General features: G+C 46.7%; 1 protein-coding gene across 4 annotated transcripts in view; it reads left to right on the forward strand.

Annotated features, from left to right (window-relative positions):
- cep170bb (centrosomal protein 170Bb) overlaps positions 1-21,746 on the forward strand; it is a 27,748-nt gene extending 6,002 nt beyond the window's left edge. Inside the window, exons 9-21 of one of the 4 annotated variants that reach the window (XM_079643525.1) lie at positions 1,070-2,004; positions 2,401-2,568; positions 4,344-4,461; positions 5,214-6,660; positions 7,627-7,847; positions 8,047-8,272; positions 9,744-9,900; positions 16,368-16,409; positions 17,079-17,216; positions 20,041-20,129; positions 20,277-20,370; positions 20,787-20,838; positions 21,312-21,746. In XM_079643525.1, the coding sequence (XP_079499651.1) occupies positions 1,070-2,004; positions 2,401-2,568; positions 4,344-4,461; positions 5,214-6,660; positions 7,627-7,847; positions 8,047-8,272; positions 9,744-9,900; positions 16,368-16,409; positions 17,079-17,216; positions 20,041-20,129; positions 20,277-20,370; positions 20,787-20,838; positions 21,312-21,484 (3,860 nt within the window). In that variant the 3' untranslated portion in view covers positions 21,485-21,746. The remainder of the gene's footprint in view (positions 1-1,069; positions 2,005-2,400; positions 2,569-4,343; positions 4,462-5,213; positions 6,661-7,626; positions 7,848-8,046; positions 8,273-9,743; positions 9,901-16,367; positions 16,410-17,078; positions 17,217-20,040; positions 20,130-20,276; positions 20,371-20,786; positions 20,839-21,311) is intronic. The other 3 variants (XM_079643527.1, XM_079643526.1, XM_079643528.1) reach the window with 3 other exon arrangements.
- The last annotated feature ends 462 nt before the right edge of the window (positions 21,747-22,208 follow it).

The raw sequence follows: 22,208 nt of genomic DNA on the forward strand, positions 1-22,208 counted from the left end.
TGAGATGAGATGAGAGGAGAGGAGAGGAGATGAGAGGAGATGAGATGAGAGGAGATGAGATGAGAGGAGAGGAGAGGAGAGGAGATGAGATGAGATGAGAGGAGAGGAGAGGAGATGAGATGAGAGAGGAGAGGAGAGGAGATGAGATGAGAGAGGAGAGGAGATAAGAGGAGAGGAGAGTAGAGGAGATGAAAGGAGATGAGAGGAGAGAGGAGAGGAGAGGAGATGAGAGGAGATGAGAGGAGAGGAGAGGAGAGGAGAGGAGAGGAGATGAGATGAGAGGAGAGAGGAGAGGAGAGGAGAGGAGAGGAGATGAGATATGAGAGGAGATGAGAGGAGATGAGATGAGAGGAGAGGAGAGGAGATGAGATGAGAGGAGAGGAGAGGAGAGGAGATGAGATGAGAGAGGAGAGGAGATGAGATGAGAGGAGAGGAGAGGAGATTAGATGAGATGAGAGAGGAGAGGAGATGAGATGAGATGAGAGAGGAGAGGAGATAAGAGGAGAGGAGAGGAGAGTAGAGGAGATGAAAGGAGATGAGATGAGAGAGGAGAGGAGAGGAGAGGATAGGAAAAGAGAGGAGAGGAGATGAGAGGAGATGAGATGAGAGAGGAGAGTAGAGTAGAGGAGAGGAGAGGAGAGGAGAGGAGAAGAGATGAGATGAGAGGAGATGAGATGAGATGAGAGGAGAGGAGAGGAGATGAGAGGAGATGAGATGAGAGGAGATGAGAGGAGATGAGATGAGATGAGAGGAGAGGAGAGGAGATGAGATGAGAGGAGAGGAGAGGAGAGTAGAGGAGAGTAGAGGAGATGAGAGGAGAAGAGATGAGAGGAGATGAGATGAGATGAGAGGAGAGGAGAGGAGAGGAGAGGAGAGGAGATGAGATGAGATGAGAGGAGAGGAGAGTAGATGAGATGAGAGAGGAGAGGAGATAAGAGGAGAGGAGAGGAGATAAGAGGAGAGGAGAGGAGAGGAGATAAGAGGCTTGGAGAGGAGAGGAGATTATATATGTATAATGATTATTATTATTCCACTCATGTTATTGTGTTTGTTTGTGTCTTGTTGTCAGGACACCATCACGAGGACGGGACCCAGAGTGACTCTGAGGACCCCGGGCTGGAAGAGAGGCGGAGTCAGTCCCACCACTCCGTCCACTCAGAGCAGACGCCCCCCCTGCCCCCCCAGCCCCCGCAGTCCGACCCCCCCACCCCGGTGGCCCCCGAGCGGCCCCTCTCCCAGAGTCCTCCTCGCTCCCCCACTGCAGAAACACCCAAACAGACTCCCCCCGAACACCTCCCCCAGCAGGCCTTCATCATCGAGTTCTTCGACGACAACCCCCGTAAGAAGCGCTCTCAGTCCTTCACGCACAGCCCGGCGCCCGAGAGCTGCGGAGCCCTGAAGAACAAGCTGGAGCGCCGGAGAGGAGAGAGGCCGGCGTCCGTCCACATCCCCCCCACCCAGCAGGTGGTCCCCCTGAAGGGTCCCGCCCCCCAGCAGGTGGTCCTCCTGAAGGGCCCCGGTGCCCCCCAGAGGTCCAGCTCTCTGAAGAGGGAGAAGACAGAGGGTGAGCCCCCGCCCCCCCGCCCATCCTCGGGTCCGAGGCCCTTCGGCAGCGTGGGGAAAAAGTCCAAACTCACACAGGAGTTCACCGCCGAGTTCCTGAAGGATGCCCCCCCGACCAGAGACCACCTGTCCCCCCCTCCGATGTCCGCCCCCCCGGTGATGGTGACGCTTCCTCACCCGGGAATCCCCTCCCCCCAAGGCCCAGCCCCCCCTTCCTCGGTCCCCCAACCCCCCTCCCCCACACAGCCTCCATTAAGGTGCCCAGCCCCCCCCTCTGGGCCCCCCATCCCGCCCATGGGCATCCGGGCAGGAGACCCCAAAGCCTCTCAGAGGATGATGAGGAGTGAGGAAGACGACAGCCTGAGCGACGCCGGGACCTACACCATCGAGACGGAGTCGCAGGACCGGGAGGTGGAGGATGCGCGGAACATGATCGACCAGGTGAACCTCCCGGAGAGCCGCTAGCCCGTTAGCCCGTCAGCTCGTTAGCCAGTTAGCTCGTTAGCCAGTTAGCTCGTTAGCCAATTAGCTTAGCTTAGAAATTCATAACGGCTGCTCACTCATTTGTTGCCAGAAGTATAATAACCTAGTTTTTGTATATTATCTCAGGCTCATCATGCATTGTAAGTTCATTTTAGACAGCGTTCTGGTTCTGAAACTGAACGAGACGGAGGGGGGGGGGGGGCATCAGAGGTGCTGAGAAGTACAACTGTTTCCTCGTGAGCTGCTGAGATACACAATGTGTTTGAAATCTCCTGCATGATTCCTCCTGTCCTTATTGGTCCTCTTTGTTGCCCCCCCCCCCCCCCCCCCCCCTGCATGCCCTGTGCTCTGCAGGTGTTTGGTGTCCTGGACTCTCCAGAGTACAGTGGTGTGAACGCAGGAGTGTATAAACCACCTGTAATAAATGATGGCAAGGATGATAGCGATGGTAGCACTGTGGACCCGTTGCATGGCTTTATCCCAGCTGCTATCAGCGGCCCCCCAACAGGCCCCCCCATGCAGGTAAAACCCACTGAATCAGAACCTGGGACAAACACCTGAAGCAGGTTCTGGTCCTGGTGCATGCAGACTGACGTCGCTTATCCCTCAGTTTCTCCTCTCACACATTGAGGCCGAGTGTCCACACAGTGTTTCTGAGCTCGCAGGAGGAACCAACCGAGTGTAGAAGAAGCTCGTTTGGTTTTTAAAAAGTGGGCGCAGTCGGTGAGGGGTGATGTGCAGCGAGGTGATCACGGAGCTTCGCTGCACATCACTCCTCTTCCCCCACGGCCACACACTGAACATACTGACCACTCCACTCCTAAAAGTCACGTAAGTGGTTTTATGGAATGAAAATGATCGTAGTGCTTCCTCTAAGAAAGTAAACTCCACCAACGGCTGGACCTCCGACAACAACAAGTGAATTCAAAATGAAGATAGCTCTGATTACTTCGGCCCAATCCCAAACCACGCCCTACACCCTACCCCTACACACTCCCCCTCCGTGACGGAGTGAACTCCGTGGACTGACACATGAGGCTCCCTCCTGTCAGATGGAGGGAGTAAATACAGCAGCAAGCTTTGGGACGGCCTCCCCTGTCTCCAGCAGAAACAGGAAGTGCCGCAGTTTATCAGTGGATGTTTGCTGGAACTACTTGTAAACAGCTTGTTTCCTGACGGACGGACACAGCGTTGAGACCGGCCAGGTAGAGACCGGTCTCAAGTCAGCACCGCTGCAGACTCGCTGTTTGAGGGCTTGATAGCCCACTCCCCCTCCACACCGCTCCACACTCGTTACTTTGGACCAGCACTTAATGTGGCGGACCCTCCGCGTGAACGCGCAAACGGAGGGGGAGTGTGTCGGGGTAGGGTGTAGGGGGCGGTTTGGGATTGGGCCCTCCTGTCTGTCTGCTTGTAGTGTTCCTGTTAGTCTTTACTTCCTGTCTGTCTGCTTCTGGTGTTCCTGTTAGTCTTTACTTCCTGTCTGTCTGCTTGTAGTGTTCCTGTTAGTCTTTACTTCCTGTCTATCTGCTTCTGGTGTTCCTGTTAGTCTTTACTTCCTGTCTGTCTGCTTCTAGTGTTCCTGATAGTCTTTACTTCCTGTCTGTCTGCTTGTAGTGTTCCTGTTAGTCTTTACTTCCTGTCTGTCTGCTTCTGGTGTTCCTGTTAGTCTTTACTTCCTGTCTGTCTGCTTGTAGTGTTCCTGTTAGTCTTTACTTCCTGTCTGTCTGCTTCTAGTGTTCCTGTTAGTCTTTACTTCCTGTCTGTCTGCTTCTAGTGTTCCTGTTAGTCTTTACTTCCTGTCTATCTGCTTCTGGTGTTCCTGTTAGTCTTTACTTCCTGTCTGTCTGCTTCTAGTGTTCCTGTTAGTCTTTACTTCCTGTCTGTCTGCTTGTAGTGTTCCTGTTAGTCTTTACTTCCTGTCTGTCTGCTTCTGGTGTTCCTGTTAGTCTTTACTTCCTGTCTGTCTGCTTGTAGTGTTCCTGATAGTCTTTACTTCCTGTCTGTCTGCTTCTAGTGTTCCTGATAGTCTTTACTTCCTGTCTGTCTGCTTCTAGTGTTCTTGATAGTCTTTACTTCCTTTGTTGATTTCTCTGACGTCCAGCATCAAGCATTATTGTCTTTAGCAGCATTGTGTTATCGCGTCTAAACAACCTCTGAAAAGCCGTGCAATAAGAGATGATCATCTGCTCAGAGGACGCTGTATGGACACTCGCCCTCTCTCTGTGAAGTGTGACCTGTGGTCCCACCTGACCTTGTTCTTGTAATGCCGATCTTTGTGTGGTTCTGCGGTCTAGGTTCCCCCTGCTCCTGCAGCCGGTCTGGAAGGACCCAAATGGGTTTCCCGTTGGGCAAGCCTGGCCGATAGCCATGCTGAACCCGGTTCAACTCCACCTCAAGGCGATTGTTTGGAAGGTCAGTGTACTCCATCAGAACGTGCTGTTCGGGTGTGGATCTGAGAGCTGGGCATCAGTCAGATCTGAGTTACAGTTTAGACACTGCTTGAAGTGTTCCTGGCATGCCGCTCTGGCAGTGGTACTATACAGTAGAAGTTTACAATATACAGTACGGCCCCAACCCCTGACCTTAATTCAATTAGTAATAGTTATTTTAAAAATAATATTTGTTCCTAAAGGGCAGATGGTGGCAGGTGATCGGAAGGTGTTTTTTCCTGCCAACATCTACTCTGTAAAGCTGCGTTCACACAGGAAGCAAGGCTTAACATCGCCTTACCTGCAGGGCTTATCTCCTTGTAGATACCAACAACAACAACATTAGCAACAACAAATGTAGCTTAGGTGAACGCACCCTAACTACCAGGGGCTAATTTCATTCCCTGATGATGATAACGCTGAACCTGAAGAGCACAATACTGGCTCCTGTGAGGATCAGATGATGGAAGGACTTTGAGGCATCCTCAGGCAGCCTCCTGTATGTGTTCAATTACAGAGAAGCCTTGCTGCTTATGTGTAGGAGGGCCCCACTTTCCAAGTTGATTTCTTTAATGAATACATGAAACTCTTTATGCCAGATCATGTGTGGTTTGTGGTTAGATGACGTTTGGTGGTTGCCTCTTTTTTAAATCGCAGGCTTGAAATAAAGCAGGCAACACTCTCATTGGCCCTGAGACATGTGACAAACGAAGATAACCCAATTTGTTTTTGTAGATCTGCGCATCATGAGCCGGTCTACAGGACCTCACAGCTACGATAACTCTGAGTCGGAGTCCAGCCACAGCTCCAGGACCCGAAGGCTGCTGCCCCAGGTTCCACCAGAAAAACTGGAAAGTGTTCCTCCGAGTATCCTGATTCGCCATGAATCATACCAAGGTCAGGAACCCCTGGACAAGATCTTGGGTCCTTCCCGCCCACAGGACTCCACCCAGCGCCTCGCGGTTCAGGATGATGTGGATCCTGACAGCCTGAGTGATGCCAGCCGCTCAGATGACTGGCCTGTTCTGGAGGACACCAAGAAGAATCAGACCAGGATGGGAACTTTGTCTCCAGCCGGTCCTCCTACAACCAAATCCACCTCCTTCTACATCGGTTCTGGAGGCAGCCCGGGCAAACCCGACCAGGCCCGATGCCCGGTAAAGCCCCCCCCTACCACCGTCCTGATCCGACACCTGAGTGGACACGAACCCAGGAGGACGGGTGTCAAACCCAACAGCTCTGCTCCAAACCTCCAAATGCAGGACTCGGTCCCCACCAGAGACAGCGGCATGTCCTCCATAGTCCGGCAGGAGAGCTTCACCAAAGAGCAGCCCGGCGACACCGTTCAGACTAAGAGGCTTCCCCACATCTCCAGCCAGCCCTCCATCAGGGACATGGAGCAGCGGAGGGACAACATCCAGGACTCGCAGTCCTTCCTGCAGGAGGCCGAGGGAACCCTGACCCCTCTGGATTCAAAGTTCCCCTCGTCCGGCTCGGCTCGTAGCTCCAAGAAAGGAGGCTCGTCCACCCACATGGACGACTCCCTGTCCGGGGAGTCGGACGTGGACACAGCGAGCACCGTGAGCCAGGTTAGCAGCAAAAACGCTCCGGTTCGCTCCACCTCCAAAAAGCGTCCCGCCCTCAGCAGCGTCCAGAAAGACAGGTCCAGCTCCAGCCAGTCCGTCCAACACAAGGCACGGCAACTCTCTGCCCGCGAACGGCTTTCTGAGAAACGCCGGAGCCAGACGACCTCGGAACCATCGAGCAAGGCAGAGGCGGCAAAGAGGTTCCAGATGCGCCGCTGCGCGGGAAACCGCGGCTCTCTGGACCTGTCCGAGGGCCAGCAGGGGCCACACTGGACCGAAACCACCTCGTCTGACCATGAAGTCTCCCGCCCGTCCAGCCGCAGCAAGAAACTCCTCGGCCATCCTCAGAAAGAAGATAGCGTAAAGACGTCCAAGGCAGCAACGCAGCAGGTTCTGATGCGGTCCAACAGCCTGTCAGCGCCGCGGCCGACCCGAGCCTCCATGTTGCGCCGGGCACGCCTGGGCGAGGCCTCGGACAACGAAGGTACCGAGACCGACCGGGCCGAGACCGACCGGGCCGAGACCGACCGGGCCTCCCAGAACTCTGACATCACGGCACCATCCAGAACAACCGCCGAAGCCAAGAAGTTGTCCAGGTCTGTTCATCAGAACATGGACTCACTTTAACACTGTCCTCTAACAGACTGTCCTCTAACAGACTGTCCGCTAACACAGTGGTTCTCAACTGGTGGGTCGCGAACCGAAAGTGGCTTGCGGACCCACTTCGAGTGGGTCGCAGATGTGTGAGTGAAGAAAAAATAAATATAATTTTTTTTTTTTTTTTTGGTGGAAAAAAGTCAAAATTGTATTTTGAAGTCCCGATTTTCTAACGCTGAGCATGCAGTAGGCGTTGGACTGGAAGAAACGAAGACCATAAACGCTTTGGAAAACTTCTGTCACATAGTGATCATCTTCTCAAAAAAACTTCTTTGCTGATGTTTTTTCGAGTCTTAATTAATAATATGTTATGTCATTGTTTGTGTTTCACTTTGTTCTGACAACTTGCTGCTCCACACAGAGAGAAGAGCAAAGAGGAGATAGACTGTGTGACTTACTTTAAATTGTGGGTAAGGGTAGATGGCCCCCATTGTTCTGTGACCTGTCAATCATCAAACCGGGGGTCATATTTCATTATGTGTTCATTTGTATCTGAAGTTATCTGAAGTTGTACCCATGGATGTATAAAGAGTAGTTCTACCGTAAAGTTATTCTCCGTGGGGACTTCCGGCAACAACCTTGATTCTGATTGGCCAGAAGACTCGAAAAAAAAACATCAGCAAAGATGTTTTATTGAGGAGATGTTCACTACGTGACAGAAGTTTTCCAAACCGTTTATGGTCTCCGATACTTCCAGTCCAATGCTTTCTGCATGCACAGCGTTAGAAAATCGGGCTTTCAAAATAAAAGTTTGACTTATTTTAAAGACACTTTTTTTTGTTTTCACTAACACACCTGCGACCCACTCGAAACGGGTCTGCGACCCACTTTTGGGTCGCGACCCACCAGTTTAGAACCACTGTTCTAACAGACTGTCCTTTAACAGACTGCCTTCTTTCCTCTAGGCTGGACATCTTAGCGATGCCGAGAAAGAGGACCGGTTCCTTCACAACTCCCAGCGACACCGAGACGTCCTCCACGGGCCGGGTCGGGTTTTCTACCCGTAACTCAGAGTCGGCCGTCAGCACCAGGAAGACGTCTGTGGGTGAGGCAGTGAGCAGGGGGGGCGGAGCTAAACAGACGCTGACCCGGACCCGGTCCAGCGGAGCCAAGTACCCCGGAGCCAGTGAGTCCGGGACAGTTTTTAATATGCAGTGACATGCTTAATCCTCCTGTCCTTCCTCCTGTTTGAACTGCTCCTACCTTAACACAGAAACATCTCATCATCACCTACTGTTTCTTTGTGATTTAAAATGTCTGACCCTCGACATGGGTGTATGGGGAAAATCTTCCTCAGTAAATGAACCTAAATGAAATGTGTCCAGGTTCCCGTCGCAGACAGAAGGGCTCGGACTTCTCCTCATCCTCGGAGGAGGAAGAATATGTGACGAATACCATGAATCAGTCCAAACGCCCCCCCTCTTCCTCCCAGACGCCACGCCAGCGGACCGCCGCCACGAGATCCAAGTCTGTGTCCGTGGAGACGGAGGAGGACGAGAGCGAGGTGGACCCCTACCAGAACTGGTCCACGCACAGCGCCGAGATCGCCAAGTAAGATAACATTACATCACATTTTAGTCATTTAGCGCAGGCTTTTCTCAAAAGAAACAATCCATAGAGATTCAAACTGCAGCAAGAGTCCTGCAGACAGCAGCTTTCTATCCACAGCTGCAGAGTCCTGCAGACAGCAGCTTTCTATCCACAGCTGCAGAGCCCTGCAGACAGCAGCTTTCTATCCACAGCTACAGAGCCCTGCAGACAGCAGCTTTCTATCCAGAGCTGCAGAGTCCTGCAGACAGCAGCTTTCTATCTAGAGCTGCAGAGCCCTGCAGACAGCAGCTTTCTATCCAGAGCTGCAGAGTCCTGCAGACAGCAGCTTTCTATCCAGAGCTGCAGAGTCCTGCAGACAGCAGCTTTCTATCCAGAGCTACAGAGTCCTGCAGACAGCAGCTTTCTATCCAGAGCTGCAGAGCCCTGCAGACAGCAGCTTTCTATCCACAGCTGCAGAGTCCTGCAGACAGCAGCTTTCTATCTAGAGCTGCAGAGTCCTGCAGACAGCAGCTTTCTATCTAGAGCTACAGAGTCCTGCAGACAGCAGCTTTCTATCTAGAGCTGCAGAGCCCTGCAGACAGTAGCTTTCTATCTAGAGCTGCAGAGCCCTGCAGACAGCAGCTTTCTATCCACAGCTGCAGAGCCCTGCAGACAGCAGCTTTCTATCTAGAGCTACAGAGCCCTGCAGACAGTAGCTTTCTATCCAGAGCTGCAGAGTCATGCAGACAGCAGCTTTCTATCCAGAGCTACAGAGCCCTGCAGACAGCAGCTTTCTATCCAGAGCTACAGAGCCATGCAGACAGCAGCTTTCTATCCAGAGCTACAGAGCCCTGCAGACAGCAGCTTTCTATCCAGAGCTACAGAGCCATGCAGACAGCAGCTTTCTATCCAGAGCTGCAGAGCCATGCAGACAGTAGCTTTCTATCCAGAGCTACAGAGCCCTGCAGACAGTAGCTTTCTATCCAGAGCTACAGAGCCCTGCAGACAGTAGCTTTCTATCTAGAGCTACAGAGCCATGCAGACAGTAGCTTTCTATCCAGAGCTGCAGAGCCCTGCAGACAGTAGCTTTCTATCTAGAGCTGCAGAGCCCTGCAGACAGTAGCTTTCTATCCAGAGCTGCAGAGCCCTGCAGACAGTAGCTTTCTATCCAGAGCTGCAGAGCCCTGCAGACAGTAGCTTTCTATCCAGAGCTGCAGAGCCCTGCAGACAGGAGCTTTCTATCCAGAGCTGCAGGGTAGGATAGGTTCTGTGTTACATGCCTGTTCTTTGACCTGCTATGCCCCGCTGTGGGACTAATAAAGGATTTGATGATTCTGATATTCAAATGTTGGACCCTGAAGGCAGCATCTCCCTGGTCCAATGGGATTTCTCCAAGTCATTTTGGATTATTAAAGAAAATAATCTAAGGCGGGTTCGGTCCGCCTCTGGTAACCTCTGATATCCCCTCTCCGATATGTTTTGCTTCCTGCAGACTCAGTCAGGATTTGGCAAAAGACCTGGCCATCCTGGCGAAGGAAATCCACGATGTGGCTGGGGACGGAGACTCGCCGAGCTCCGGCATCGGGGTGGCCACCTCCCCGAGCTCGCTGCCCAACACCCCGGCTTCCCCCATCTCTGCCAGGGAAGAGGTAGGCAAACCCCCCATCCCCCTTACACCTCCACAGCTTCTTAAACTGGGAAAACACAAGATGTATAACCTTAGATATAAAAATATATATGTCATAACACTTAGTTATTATGATTTTGTTATTGCGAGAGCTAATGATTTGAAGACCTTTTCCTCATAGACTTCTCTACAATCTGAGGTAATAAAGAGAGAGAGAGAGAGAAGTAGGAACATTTCCTCATAGACTTCTCTACAATCTGAGGTAATAACGAGAGAGAGAAGTAGGAACATTTCCTCATAGACTTCTCTACAATCTGAGGTAATAAAGAGAGAGAGAAGTAGGAATATTTCCTCATAGACTTCTCTACAATCTGCGGTAATAAAGAGAGAGAGAAGTAGGAACATTTCCTCATAGACTTCTCTACAATCTGAGGTAATAAAGAGAGAGAGAAGTAGGAATATTTCCTCATAGACTTCTCTACAATCTGAGGTAATAAAGAGAGAGAGAAGTAGGAACATTTCCTCATAGACTTCTATACAATCTGAGGTAATAAAGAGAGAGAGAAGTAGGAACATTTCCTCATAGACTTCTATACAATCTGAGGTAATAAAGAGAGAGAGAAGTAGGAACATTTCCTCATAGACTTCTCTACAATCTGAGGTAATAAAGAGAGAGAGAAGGAACATTTCCTCATAGACTTCTCTACAATTTGCGGTAATAAAGAGAGAGAGAAGTAGGAACATTTCCTCATAGACTTCTCTACAATCTGAGGTAATAAAGAGAGAGAGAAATAGGAACATTTCCTCATAGACTTCTATACAATCTGAGGTAATAGAGAGAGAGAGAAGTAGGAACATTTCCTCATAGACTTCTCTACAATCTGAGGTAATAAAGAGAGAGAGAAGTAGGAACATTTCCTCATAGACTTCTCTACAATCTGAGGTAATAAAGAGAGAGAGAAGTAGGAACATTTCCTCATAGACTTCTCTACAATCTGAGGTAATAGAGAGAGAGAGAAGTAGGAACATTTCCTCATAGACTTCTCTACAATCTGAGGTAATAAAGAGAGAGAGAGAAGTGGGAACATTTCCTCATAGACTTCTATACAATCTGAGGTAATAAAGAGAGAGAGAGAAGTAGGAACATTTCCTCATAGACTTCTATACAATCTGAGGTAATAAAGAGAGAGAGAGAAGTAGGAACATTTCCTCATAGACTTCTCTACAATCTGAGGTAATAAAGAGAGGGAGAAGTAGGAACATTTCCTCATAGACTTCTCTACAATCTGAGGTAATAAAGAGAGAGAGAGAAGTAGGAACATTTCCTCATAGACTTCTCTACAATCTGAGGTAATAAAGAGAGAGAGAAGTAGGAACATTTCCTCATAGACTTCTCTACAATCTGCGGTAATAAAGAGAGAGAGAAGTAGGAACATTTCCTCATAGACTTCTCTACAATCTGAGGTAATAAAGAGAGAGAGAAGTAGGAATATTTCCTCATAGACTTCTATACAATCTGAGGTAATAAAGAGAGAGAGAAGGAACATTTCCTCATAGACTTCTCTACAATCTGCGGTAATAAAGAGAGAGAGAAGTAGGAACATTTCCTCATAGACTTCTCTACAATCTGAGGTAATAAAGAGAGAGAGAAGTAGGAACATTTCCTCATAGACTTCTATACAATCTGAGGCAATAAAGAGAGAGAGAAGAAGGAACATTTCCTCATAGACTTCTCTACAATCTGAGGTAATAAAGAGAGAGAGAAGTAGGAACATTTCCTCATAGACTTCTCTACAATCTGAGGTAATAAAGAGAGAGAGAAGTTGGAACATTTCCTCATAGACTTCTCTACAATCTGAGGTAATAAAGAGAGAGAGAAGTAGGAACATTTCCTCATAGACTTCTATACAATCTGAGGTAATAAAGAGAGAGAGAAGGAACATTTCCTCATAGACTTCTCTACAATCTGAGGTAATAAAGAGAGAGAGAAGTAGGAACATTTCCTCATAGACTTCTCTACAATCTGAGGTAATAAAGAGAGAGAGAAGTAGGAACATTTCCTCATAGACTTCTCTACAATCTGAGGTAATAAAGAGAGAGAGAAGTAGGAACATTTCCTCATAGACTTCTCAACAATCTGAGGTAATAGAGAGAGAGAGAAGTAGGAACATTTCCTCATAGACTTCTATACAATCTGAGGTAATAAAGAGAGAGAGAAGTAGGAACATTTCCTCATAGACTTCTATACAATCTGAGGTAATAAAGAGAGAGAGAAGTAGGAACATTTCCTCATAGACTTCTCTACAATCTGAGGTAATAGAGAGAGAGAGAAGTAGGAACATTTCCTCATAGACTTCTATACAATCTGAGGTAATAAAGAGAGAGAGAAGTAGGAACATTTCCTCATAGACTTCTCTACAATCTGAGGTAATAAAGAGAGAGAGAAGTAGGAACATTTCCTCATAGACTTCTCTACAATCTGAGGTAATAAAGAGAGAGAGAAGTAGGAACATTTCCTCATAGACTTCTATACAATCTGAGGTAATAAAGAGAGAGAGAAGTAGGAACATTTCCTCATAGACTTCTCTACAATCTGAGGAAATAAAGAGAGAGAGAAGTAGGAACATTTCCTCATAGACTTCTCTACAATCTGAGGTAATAAAGAGAGAGAGAAGTAGGAACATTTCCTCATAGACTTCTATACAATCTGAGGTAATAAAGAGAGAGAGAAGTAGGAACATTTCCTCATAGACTTCTATACAATCTGAGGTAATAAAGAGAGAGAGAAGTAGGAACATTTCCTCATAGACTTCTCTACAATCTGCGGTAATAAAGAGAGAGAGAGAAGTAGGAACATTTCCTCATAGACTTCTCTACAATCTGAGGTAATAAAGAGAGAGAGAGAAGTAGGAACATTTCCTCATAGACTTCTCTACAATCTGCGGTAATAAAGAGAGAGAGAAGTAGGAACATTTCCTCATAGACTTCTATACAATCTGAGGTAATAAAGAGAGAGAGAGAAGTAGGAACATTTCCTCATAGACTTCTCTACAATCTGAGGTAATAAAGAGAGAGAGAAGTAGGAACATTTCCTCATAGACTTCTATACAATCTGAGGTAATAAAGAGAGAGAGAAGTAGGAACATTTCCTCATAGACTTCTATACAATCTGAGGTAATAAAGAGAGAGAGAAGTAGGAACATTTCCTCATAGACTTCTCTACAATCTGCGGTAATAAAGAGAGAGAGAGAAGTAGGAACATTTCCTCATAGACTTCTCTACAATCTGCGGTAATAAAGAGAGAGAGAGAAGTAGGAACATTTCCTCATAGACTACTCTACAATCTGAGGTAATAAAGAGAGAGAGAAGGAACATTTCCTCATAGACTTCTATACAATCTGAGGTAATAAAGAGAGAGAGAAGTAGGAACATTTCCTCATAGACTTCTATACAATCTGAGGTAATAAAGAGAGAGAGAAGGAACATTTCCTCATAGGCTTCTCTACAATCTGAGGTAATAAAGAGAGAGAGAAGTAGGAACATTTCCTTATAGACTTCTATACAATCTGAGGTAATAAAGAGAGAGAGAGAAGTAGGAACATTTCCTCATAGACTTCTCTACAATCTGAGGTAATAAAGAGAGAGAGAGAAGCAGGAACATTTCCTCATAGACTTCTATACAATCTGAGGTAATAAAGAGAGAGAGAAAAGCAGGAACATTTCCTCATAGACTTCTCTACAATCTGAGGTAATAAAGAGAGAGAGAAGTAGGAACATTTCCTCATAGACTTCTATACAATCTGAGGTAATAAAGAGAGAGAGAAGTAGGAACATTTCCTCATAGACTTCTCTACAATCTGAGGTAATAAAGAGAGAGAGAGAAGTAGGGACATTTCCTCATAGACTTCTCTACAATCTGAGGTAATAAAGAGAGAGAGAAGTAGGAACATTTCCTCATAGACTTCTCTACAATCTGAGGTAATAAAGAGAGAGAGAAGTAGGAACATTTCCTCATAGACTTCTATACAATCTGAGGTAATAAAGAAAGAGAGAAGTAGGAACATTTCCTCATAGACTTCTCTACAATCTGAGGTAATAAAGAGAGAGAGAGAAGTAGGAACATTTCCTCATATACTTCTCTACAATCTGAGGTAATAAAGAGAGAGAGAGAAGTAGGAACATTTCCTCATATACTTCTATACAATCTGAGGTAATAAAGAGAGAGAGAAGTAGGAACATTTCCTCATAGACTTCTATTCAATCTGAGGTAATAAAGAGAGAGAGAGAAGTAGGAACATTTCCTCATAGACTTCTCTACAATCTGAGGTAATAACGAGAGAGAGAGAAGCAGGAACATTTCCTCATAGACTTCTATACAATCTGAGTTAATAAAGAGAGAGAGAAGTAGGAACATTTCCTCATAGACTTCTATACAATCTGAGGTAATAAAGAGAGAGAGAAGTAGGAACATTTCCTCATATACTTCTCTACAATCTGAGGTAATAAAGAGAGAGAGAGAGAAGTAGGAACATTTCCTCATAGACTTCTCTACAATCTGAGGTAATAAAGAGAGAGAGAAGTAGGAACATTTCCTCATAGACTTCTATACAATCTGAGGTAATAAAGAGAGAGAGAAGTAGGAACATTTCCTCATAGACTTCTATACAATCTGAGGTAATAATGAGAGAGAGAGAAGTAGGAACATTTCCTCATTGACTTCTCTACAATCTGAGGTAATAAAGAGAGAGAGAGAAGTAGGAACATTTCCTCATAGACTTCTATACAATCTGAGGTAATAAAGAGAGAGAGAGAAGTAGGAACATTTCCTCATAGACTTCTCTACAATCTGAGGTAATAAAGAGAGAGAGAGAAGTAGGAACATTTCCTCATAGACTTCTCTACAATCTGACGTAATAAAGAGAGAGAGAAAAGTAGGAACATTTCCTCATAGACTTCTATACAATCTGAGGTAATAAAGAGAGAGAGAAGTAGGAACATTTCCTCATAGACTTCTATACAATCTGAGGTAATAAAGAGAGAGAGAAATGTAGGAACATTTCCTCATAGACTTCTCTACAATCTGAGGTAATAAAGAGAGAGAGAAGTAGGAACATTTCCTTATAGACTTCTCTACAATCTGAGGTAATAAAGAGAGAGAGAGAAGTAGGAACATTTCCTCATAGACTTCTCTACAATCTGAGGTAATAAAGAGAGAGAGAAGTAGGAACATTTCCTCATAGACTTCTATACAATCTGAGGTAATAAAGAGAGAGAGAGAAGTAGGAACATTTCCTCATAGACTTCTATACAATCTGAGGTAATAAAGAGAGAGAGAAGTAGGAACATTTCCTCATAGACTTCTATACAATCTGAGGTAATAAAGAGAGAGAGAGAAGTAGGAACATTTCCTCATAGACTTCTATTCAATCTGAGGTAATAAAGAGAGAGAGAAGTAGAAACATTTCCTCATAGACTTCTCTACAATCTGAGGTAATAAAGAGAGAGAGAGAGAAGTAGGAACATTTCCTCATAGACTTCTATTCAATCTGAGGTAATAAAGAGAGAGAGAAGTAGGAACATTTCCTCATAGACTTCTCTACAATCTGAGGTAATAAAGAGAGAGAGAGAAGTAGGAACATTTCCTCATAGACTTCTATTCAATCTGAGGTAATAAAGAGAGAGAGAAGTAGGAACATTTCCTCATAGACTTCTCTACAATCTGAGGTAATAAAGAGAGAGAGAGAAGTAGGAACATTTCCTCATAGACTTCTCTACAATCTGAGGTAATAAAGAGAGAGAGAGAAGTAGGAACATTTCCTCATAGACTTCTATTCAATCTGAGGTAATAAAGAGAGAGAGAAGTAGGAACATTTCCTCATAGACTTCTCTACAATCTGAGGTAATAAAGAGAGAGAGAGAAGTAGGAGCATTTCCTCATAGACTTCTCTACAATCTGAGGTAATAAATAGAGAGAGAGAAGTAGGAACATTTCCTCATAGACTTCTCTACAATCTGAGGTAGTTATTATTATGTTGTTATGGCGAGAGTTGATGATTTAAACCTCTCCTTTAAACTGTGGCGCTCTTCAAAAAGTGTGTTCCCAGTTTTCTTTGAGCATCTAAAAACTACTTTTTCATGCGCTGCTTAATTTTCATCCATAACATGTCATCTTTTCCGTTTAGTGGAAAGAAAGCACAACATTTCAAATGCAGGAGATTATTTTAGTAGCTTTGTCTGTTTACGTAGATTCCTCATAAACTCACCATAAGTTAGCCTCGTTAGCATAATGAACCTTAACATGTCAGAAAACTTGCAATGTAAAGACTCTGATGTCAGTTAGGAAGTGGGGATGTTTCATGCTGATCTCTGTTAGTTATTCAGCTGTAGTGTCTCTGATCGCACATCGGCAGTGTGTTGTGAGGAAGAGGTGGGTTGATGAGCTTCATCATGCTTTGGATTCTCATGATTAATTTCTCTGTTGTGCTGCAGAGGTCATCTTATCCATACGTAGGCGGGGTTCCACCATCTCAGGTGTTTGCTCCTTACACTCTCACCTGTGGAGGACTGTTCTGGAGCACTTTTGATTTTTATTATTTTGAGATTTGTCTGAGTGAGCGGTGTCAAACATTACTAACGACAAACCACTGAGTTAGCACAAAACAGATAACAGCTGGAATCAATGGGAGGTTGCACCAAGGCAAGAACCAAAGGAGATATTTATGAGGAACATTTCCTCATAGACTTCTATTCAATCAGACTTCTTCATACAACCAGAGGAGTCGCCCCCTGCTGGACCTCAGAGATAAAGCAGCTTGAAGGAGCTCCAGCTGCGCCTGACTAACATCTACAGTTACAGAAACAGCTATCGAACCCACCGTAAGGCGACCCTTCTGACTCCACCCTGGGGGGAACATGTTTTATTTTGTCACATTTGCGTTCTGCTGTTTGTTTTGTGCTTCCTCAGTCGTTTTGCCATGAACAAATGTCAACTGCTGTGCACCATGACTGAAGTGGTTGAACTGGGACATGTAGCTGCACCTCTGCCCCACCGTTAACACGCTGTATCCCAGCAGACAATAACCCACTGCCTACACCCCCCACCACCATCGCAGCTGCATGTTGACTTGGTGCATGCGTTCACAGAGCTGCTCGCTGACACATTCAGACGCTGGATCCGACTTCCTGTACTCTTCTTTCCAGCTGGTCCAACATATCCCCGAGGCCAGTTTAAACTACCAGAAGGTTCCTCCAGGTTCTGCTGACGGCCCCGACCTGGACGCTAACATGAATGAGCCTGAGCCCGGTTCTAAGCAGCGCCGTCCGTGGAACCGCGAAGAGGTCACTGAGGCTCCGTTCATTTCTATCTGACTCGAGAGGCTCTCAGTCTGGAAGAGTTCTTACTCATTACTGTGGCAACTGATCAATTTGTTGGTTATTTCCCCCCCGGTTAACTTCCTGTTACCGGTTAACTTCCTGTTACCGGTTATCTTCCCGTTACCGGTTAACTTCCTGTTACCCGGTTAACTTCCTGTTACCGGTGTCACTACCCGATCTGCAGCTCTGCCCGATCTGCAGTGCCCATGTGCGAGATGGTCCGCCATATAGGAGAACTCCGGACGGCAACCCAAGAAGGACACTTGACACAGTGGCTTTTGGCAAAGCTGAAAAATAAAACGAGAGGGAGAGATGAGTTATTGTTATCACAACGTGACTTCCCTTTTATTTAACAACTCTTTTTATTGGGTTCTTTTATTTGGGGTTCAGTTCATTGTCAGAATAAGTGAGAAATGGATTTAACTTCTGTTAGACAGCTATATGCCATACATTTTTGCATACATTCACAGTAAATATGTATTCAGTATGATAACTGTCTAACAGAAGTTAAATCCATTTCTCACTTGTTCTGACAATGTACTGAACCCCAAATAAAAGAACCCATAAAAAGAGTTGTTAAATAAAAGTGAAGTCACGTTGTAATAACAATAACTCATCTCTCTCTCGAGTGTTATTTTTCAGCTTTGCCAAAAGCCACTGTGTCAAGTGTCCTTCTTGGGCTGCCGTCTGGAGTTGTCCAATATGGCGGACAATCTCGCACATGCGCAGTACAGATCGGGCAGAGCTGCAGATCGGGTAGTGACAACCGGTTAACTTCCTGTTACCCGGTTAACTTCCTGTTACCCAGTTAACTTCCTGTTACCGGTTAACTTCCTGTTACCCCACATGTCCGGTAACTTCCTGTTCCCATTTAGCTATCTTCTCACTCACCAGTAACTCGGTAGTTTAACTCCGTGACCTGGACAGGCAGAGGCAGGCCCTCTCTGGGGGGACCGGGCTCTGAACCCAGGACCCATCCTGTCTCATCTGGGCTCACACGTCCTCCAGATGAACATGTGTGTTTGTTCATGTTAACAAATGAACCTAAAATAATGGGAGTAGCTGTGGTTTGAGTAGCTGCTGCATCGTCTGAAGAGGACGTCACAGATGTCTACACACTGTCTGATTCACAGGATCTCACATGTTCATTATGAACAACTAGTGCTGTACATTATTGAATATACCAGGGACATCTTTCAAAGGTGGATGCAGGTACTAAAACTGGCACACTTTGAGGTTTTGAAAAAACCTGTTAACTCCTCAAAAAAAATCAAGATTCTGCCAACGATATTTCAGACTAGCATTAACATTAGCATTAGCGTGGTTTAGAGTCCCAAATGCTTTCTAATAGGCCCCACATTTCAAAATTGTGTGTTCAAAATACCACAAAACAGCTCTGAAGATTTCACTTCCCCAGAGTAGTCCAGTCCACCAGCTGACATGCTGAGACCCCAACGTGTTCTGATAGAAGTGAAGAGTAGGGTCTGCAGCTCATAGAGATGTATACAGTTAGCATAAATTGAGCTACTTAGCATTATAGACAATAGTTATAAAATGTCAGATTAGGAGAATTTTGGGGGTTATTGACGATGTTGATTCAATTTCTGAGTTTTTAACCGTGTGTATGTGTGTGTGTGTGTCAGTGGCGGATTTAGGATTGTAGGAGATCGGAGAGTGCAGGGGTAAATTACTATTTTTTACAAGTGGGGGGTGGACCGAACATCCTTTAGGGGGGTCGTCGCCTCCTCTAGGGTGGTCCGGGGGCAGGCTCCCCCGCAAAGATCTTTTTTTTTTAATATTGAAGTTAAAAGCATCAATCTGATGCACTCTGAGAGCAACATTAACCCTACCTTAATGATACCTTAAAGCGGACAAAAGGCACTGGAGAACACTTCTTCATTAACACCCTTTAATGAAGCAAACTAATGCCTTAACTCACTCAAACACAGTCCTTTACTTATTTCGGTGAAACGAATGTGCGTAGAGTTTTAAAGGATGCGGATAGTCTCACCTTGATTCTGGCGCATTGCTTATCGTTCTATAGATCTACTCTCATCCACCATCTTTGTTTGTGACGTAAAGAGTGTAAGATTCACGTTTCTGAATCTGAACCTCTGAGTGGATGCAGTCACAGCCAATGGGAGTCTGATTCAGAGGGTTGCCTGTCAGTTCCGTTGCTATGGTTACGTTGTTATGTGTACTGAAACGAGAGCCGGTATAATTCCATGCGCGAAAACAAAATTCAAATTGGAATACGTTGTTTTAGTGTCTTAAAGGTAGACTGAGGTATGAAGGGTTAACGTTACATCTTAGGATCATTTTTAGTCATGTTCTGCATACATACTAACATATGAGGGTATACTTAGTGTGGTTACTCCATGTTTACTAGCTATAACGTTACCTCACTCTTTTTCACTTCTTACTCAGTCAGCCAGACTGCAGATATCACCATTAGACTCACAAACCTGAAACATCATGTTGCTTGTGGCGCCTGCTTCGATGAAAAACACTTTCTAATATCCATAACTTTATAGGCTATTAGCTTAAAACTCGTCTCCACCCCCTCGCACCGCCACTGGTGTGTGTGTGTGTGTAAACAGTGTGTGTGTGTGTGTGTGTGTGTGTGTGTGTGTGTGTGTGTGTGTGTGTGTGTGTGTGTGTGTGTGTGTGTGTGTGTGTGTGTGTGTGTGTGTGTGTGTGTGTGTGTGTGTGTGTGTGTGTGTGTGTGTGTGTGTGTGTGTGTTTGTAAACAGTGTGTGCGTTTTAACAGTGTGTGTGTGCGTCTCAGGTGCTGCTGGACAACCTGATGCTGAACCCGGTCTCCCAGCTGTCCCTTGCGATCCGGGAAAACACAGAGCAGCTGGCAGAGAAGATGAAGTGAGAAGAATATATGTTTTAATAAATATATATATTAACCCCAGAAGATAAATATGTTCATGGGACATGTGTTGTTACCTTCAGTCGAAACACTTTTATCGTGAAAGGGCTCCTGGAGGTTTTCAGGTGTTGACTTCCTGTCCGCAGGGTTCTGTTCCAGAACAAGGCGGAGGTCTGGGAGGAGATCGAGGCCAAGATCAACGCTGAGAACGAAGTCCCCGTCCTGAAGACCTCCAACAAGGTCTGTCTCTGTCTGAACTTGGTCTATCTCTGAACCTGGTCTGTCTCTGTCTGAACCTGGTCTGTCTCTGTCTCTGAACCTGGTCTGTCTCTGTCTGAACTTGGTCTGTCTCTGAACCTGGTCTGTCTCTGAACCTGGTCTGTCTCTGAACCTGGTCTGTCTCTGTCTGAACCTGGTCTGTCTCTGTCTGAACCTGGTCTGTCTCTGTCTGAACCTGGTCTGTCTCTGTCCCTGAACCTGGTCTGTCTCTGAACCTGGTCTGTCTCTGAACCTGGTCTGTCTCTGAACCTGGTCTGTCTCTGTCTGAACCTGGTCTGTCTCTGTCTGAACCTGGTCTGTCTCTGTCCCTGAACCTGGTCGGTCTCTGAACCTGGTCTGTCTCTGTCTGAACCTGGTCTGTCTCTGTCTCCTCACAGGAAATCACCTCCATCCTCCGAGAGCTGCGCCGAGTCCAGAGGCAGCTCCAAGGTACTGTAGACCTGAACCTCTGTAGACCTGAACCTCCGTAGACCTGAACCTCTGTAGACCAGAACCTCTGTAGACCTGAACCTCTGTAGACCTGGACCTCTGTAGACATGGACCTCTGTAGACCTGGATCTCTGTAGACCTGGACTTCTGTAGACTTGGACCTCTGTAGACCTGGAACTCTGTAGACCTGGACCTCTGTAGACCTGAACTTCTGTAGACTTGGACCTCTGTAGACCTGGAACTCTGTAGACCTGGATCTCTGTAGACCTGAACTTCTGTAGACTTGGACCTCTGTAGACCTGGAACTCTGTAGACCTGGACCTCTGTAGACCTGAACTTCTGTAGACCTGGACCTCTGTAGACCTGAACTTCTGTAGACTTGGACCTCTGTAGACCTGGAACTCTGTAGACGGCCACCAGACTGCCAGACATATCAAAGGCATCGACTGAATGTCTTGTTTGTGTTTCCGTAGTGATCAACACCATCGTGGAGCCGGGGGGGGGTCTCCAGGTGGGGGGGGGTCTCCAGGCGGGTGGGGGTTTCCAGGCTCAGACCCGCCCCTCCCCCAGGGAGAAAAAGCCCGCCTCCAAACCCCGCGCCGCCCCCGCTAACGCTAATGCTAGCAGGAGGACCGCCCACATGTAGCCCCCCCCCCCCCCCCAACACACACATGTAGCCCCCCCCCCCCCCCCCCCGTGACTCATGTCGAAGCCTTCTGACCGGTCCAGGACAGATGTATCACATTTTATTTCATGAATGTTCCTTTGCTGTGATCGTAGCTGAATGTCTGTTGGGTACTTGAACGCACCTCTTCCCTGGACACAAAGAAGAGACGTCCTCTTCCCTGGACACAAAGAAGAGACATCCTCTTCCCTGGACACAAAGAAGAGACGTCCTAGTCTCCTGGACACAAAGAAGAGACGTCCTGTTCCCTGGACACAAAGAAGAGACGTCCTCTTCCCTGGACACAAAGAAGATACGTCCTCTTCCCTGGACACAAAGAAGAGACGTCCTCTTCCCTGGACACAAAGAAGAGACGTCCTCTTCTCCTGGACACAAAGAAGAGACGTCCTCTTCCCTGGACACAAAGAAGAGACGTCCTCTTCCCTGGACACAAAGAAGAGACGTCCTGTTCCCTGGACACAAAGAAGAGACGTCCTCTTCCCTGGACACAAAGAAGAGACGTCCTCTTCTCCTGGACACAAAGAAGAGACGTCCTCTTCCCCTGGACACAAAGAAGAGACGTCCTGTTCCCTGGACACAAAGAAGAGACGTCCTCTTCCCCTGGACACAAAGAAGAGACGTCCTCTTCCCTGGACACAAAGAAGAGACGTCCTGTTCCCTGGACACAAAGAAGAGACGTCCTCTT

This window comes from Notothenia rossii (genome assembly GCF_949606895.1).
Source record: "Notothenia rossii genome assembly, chromosome: 8".
NCBI classification, from domain to species: domain Eukaryota; kingdom Metazoa; phylum Chordata; class Actinopteri; order Perciformes; family Nototheniidae; genus Notothenia; species Notothenia rossii.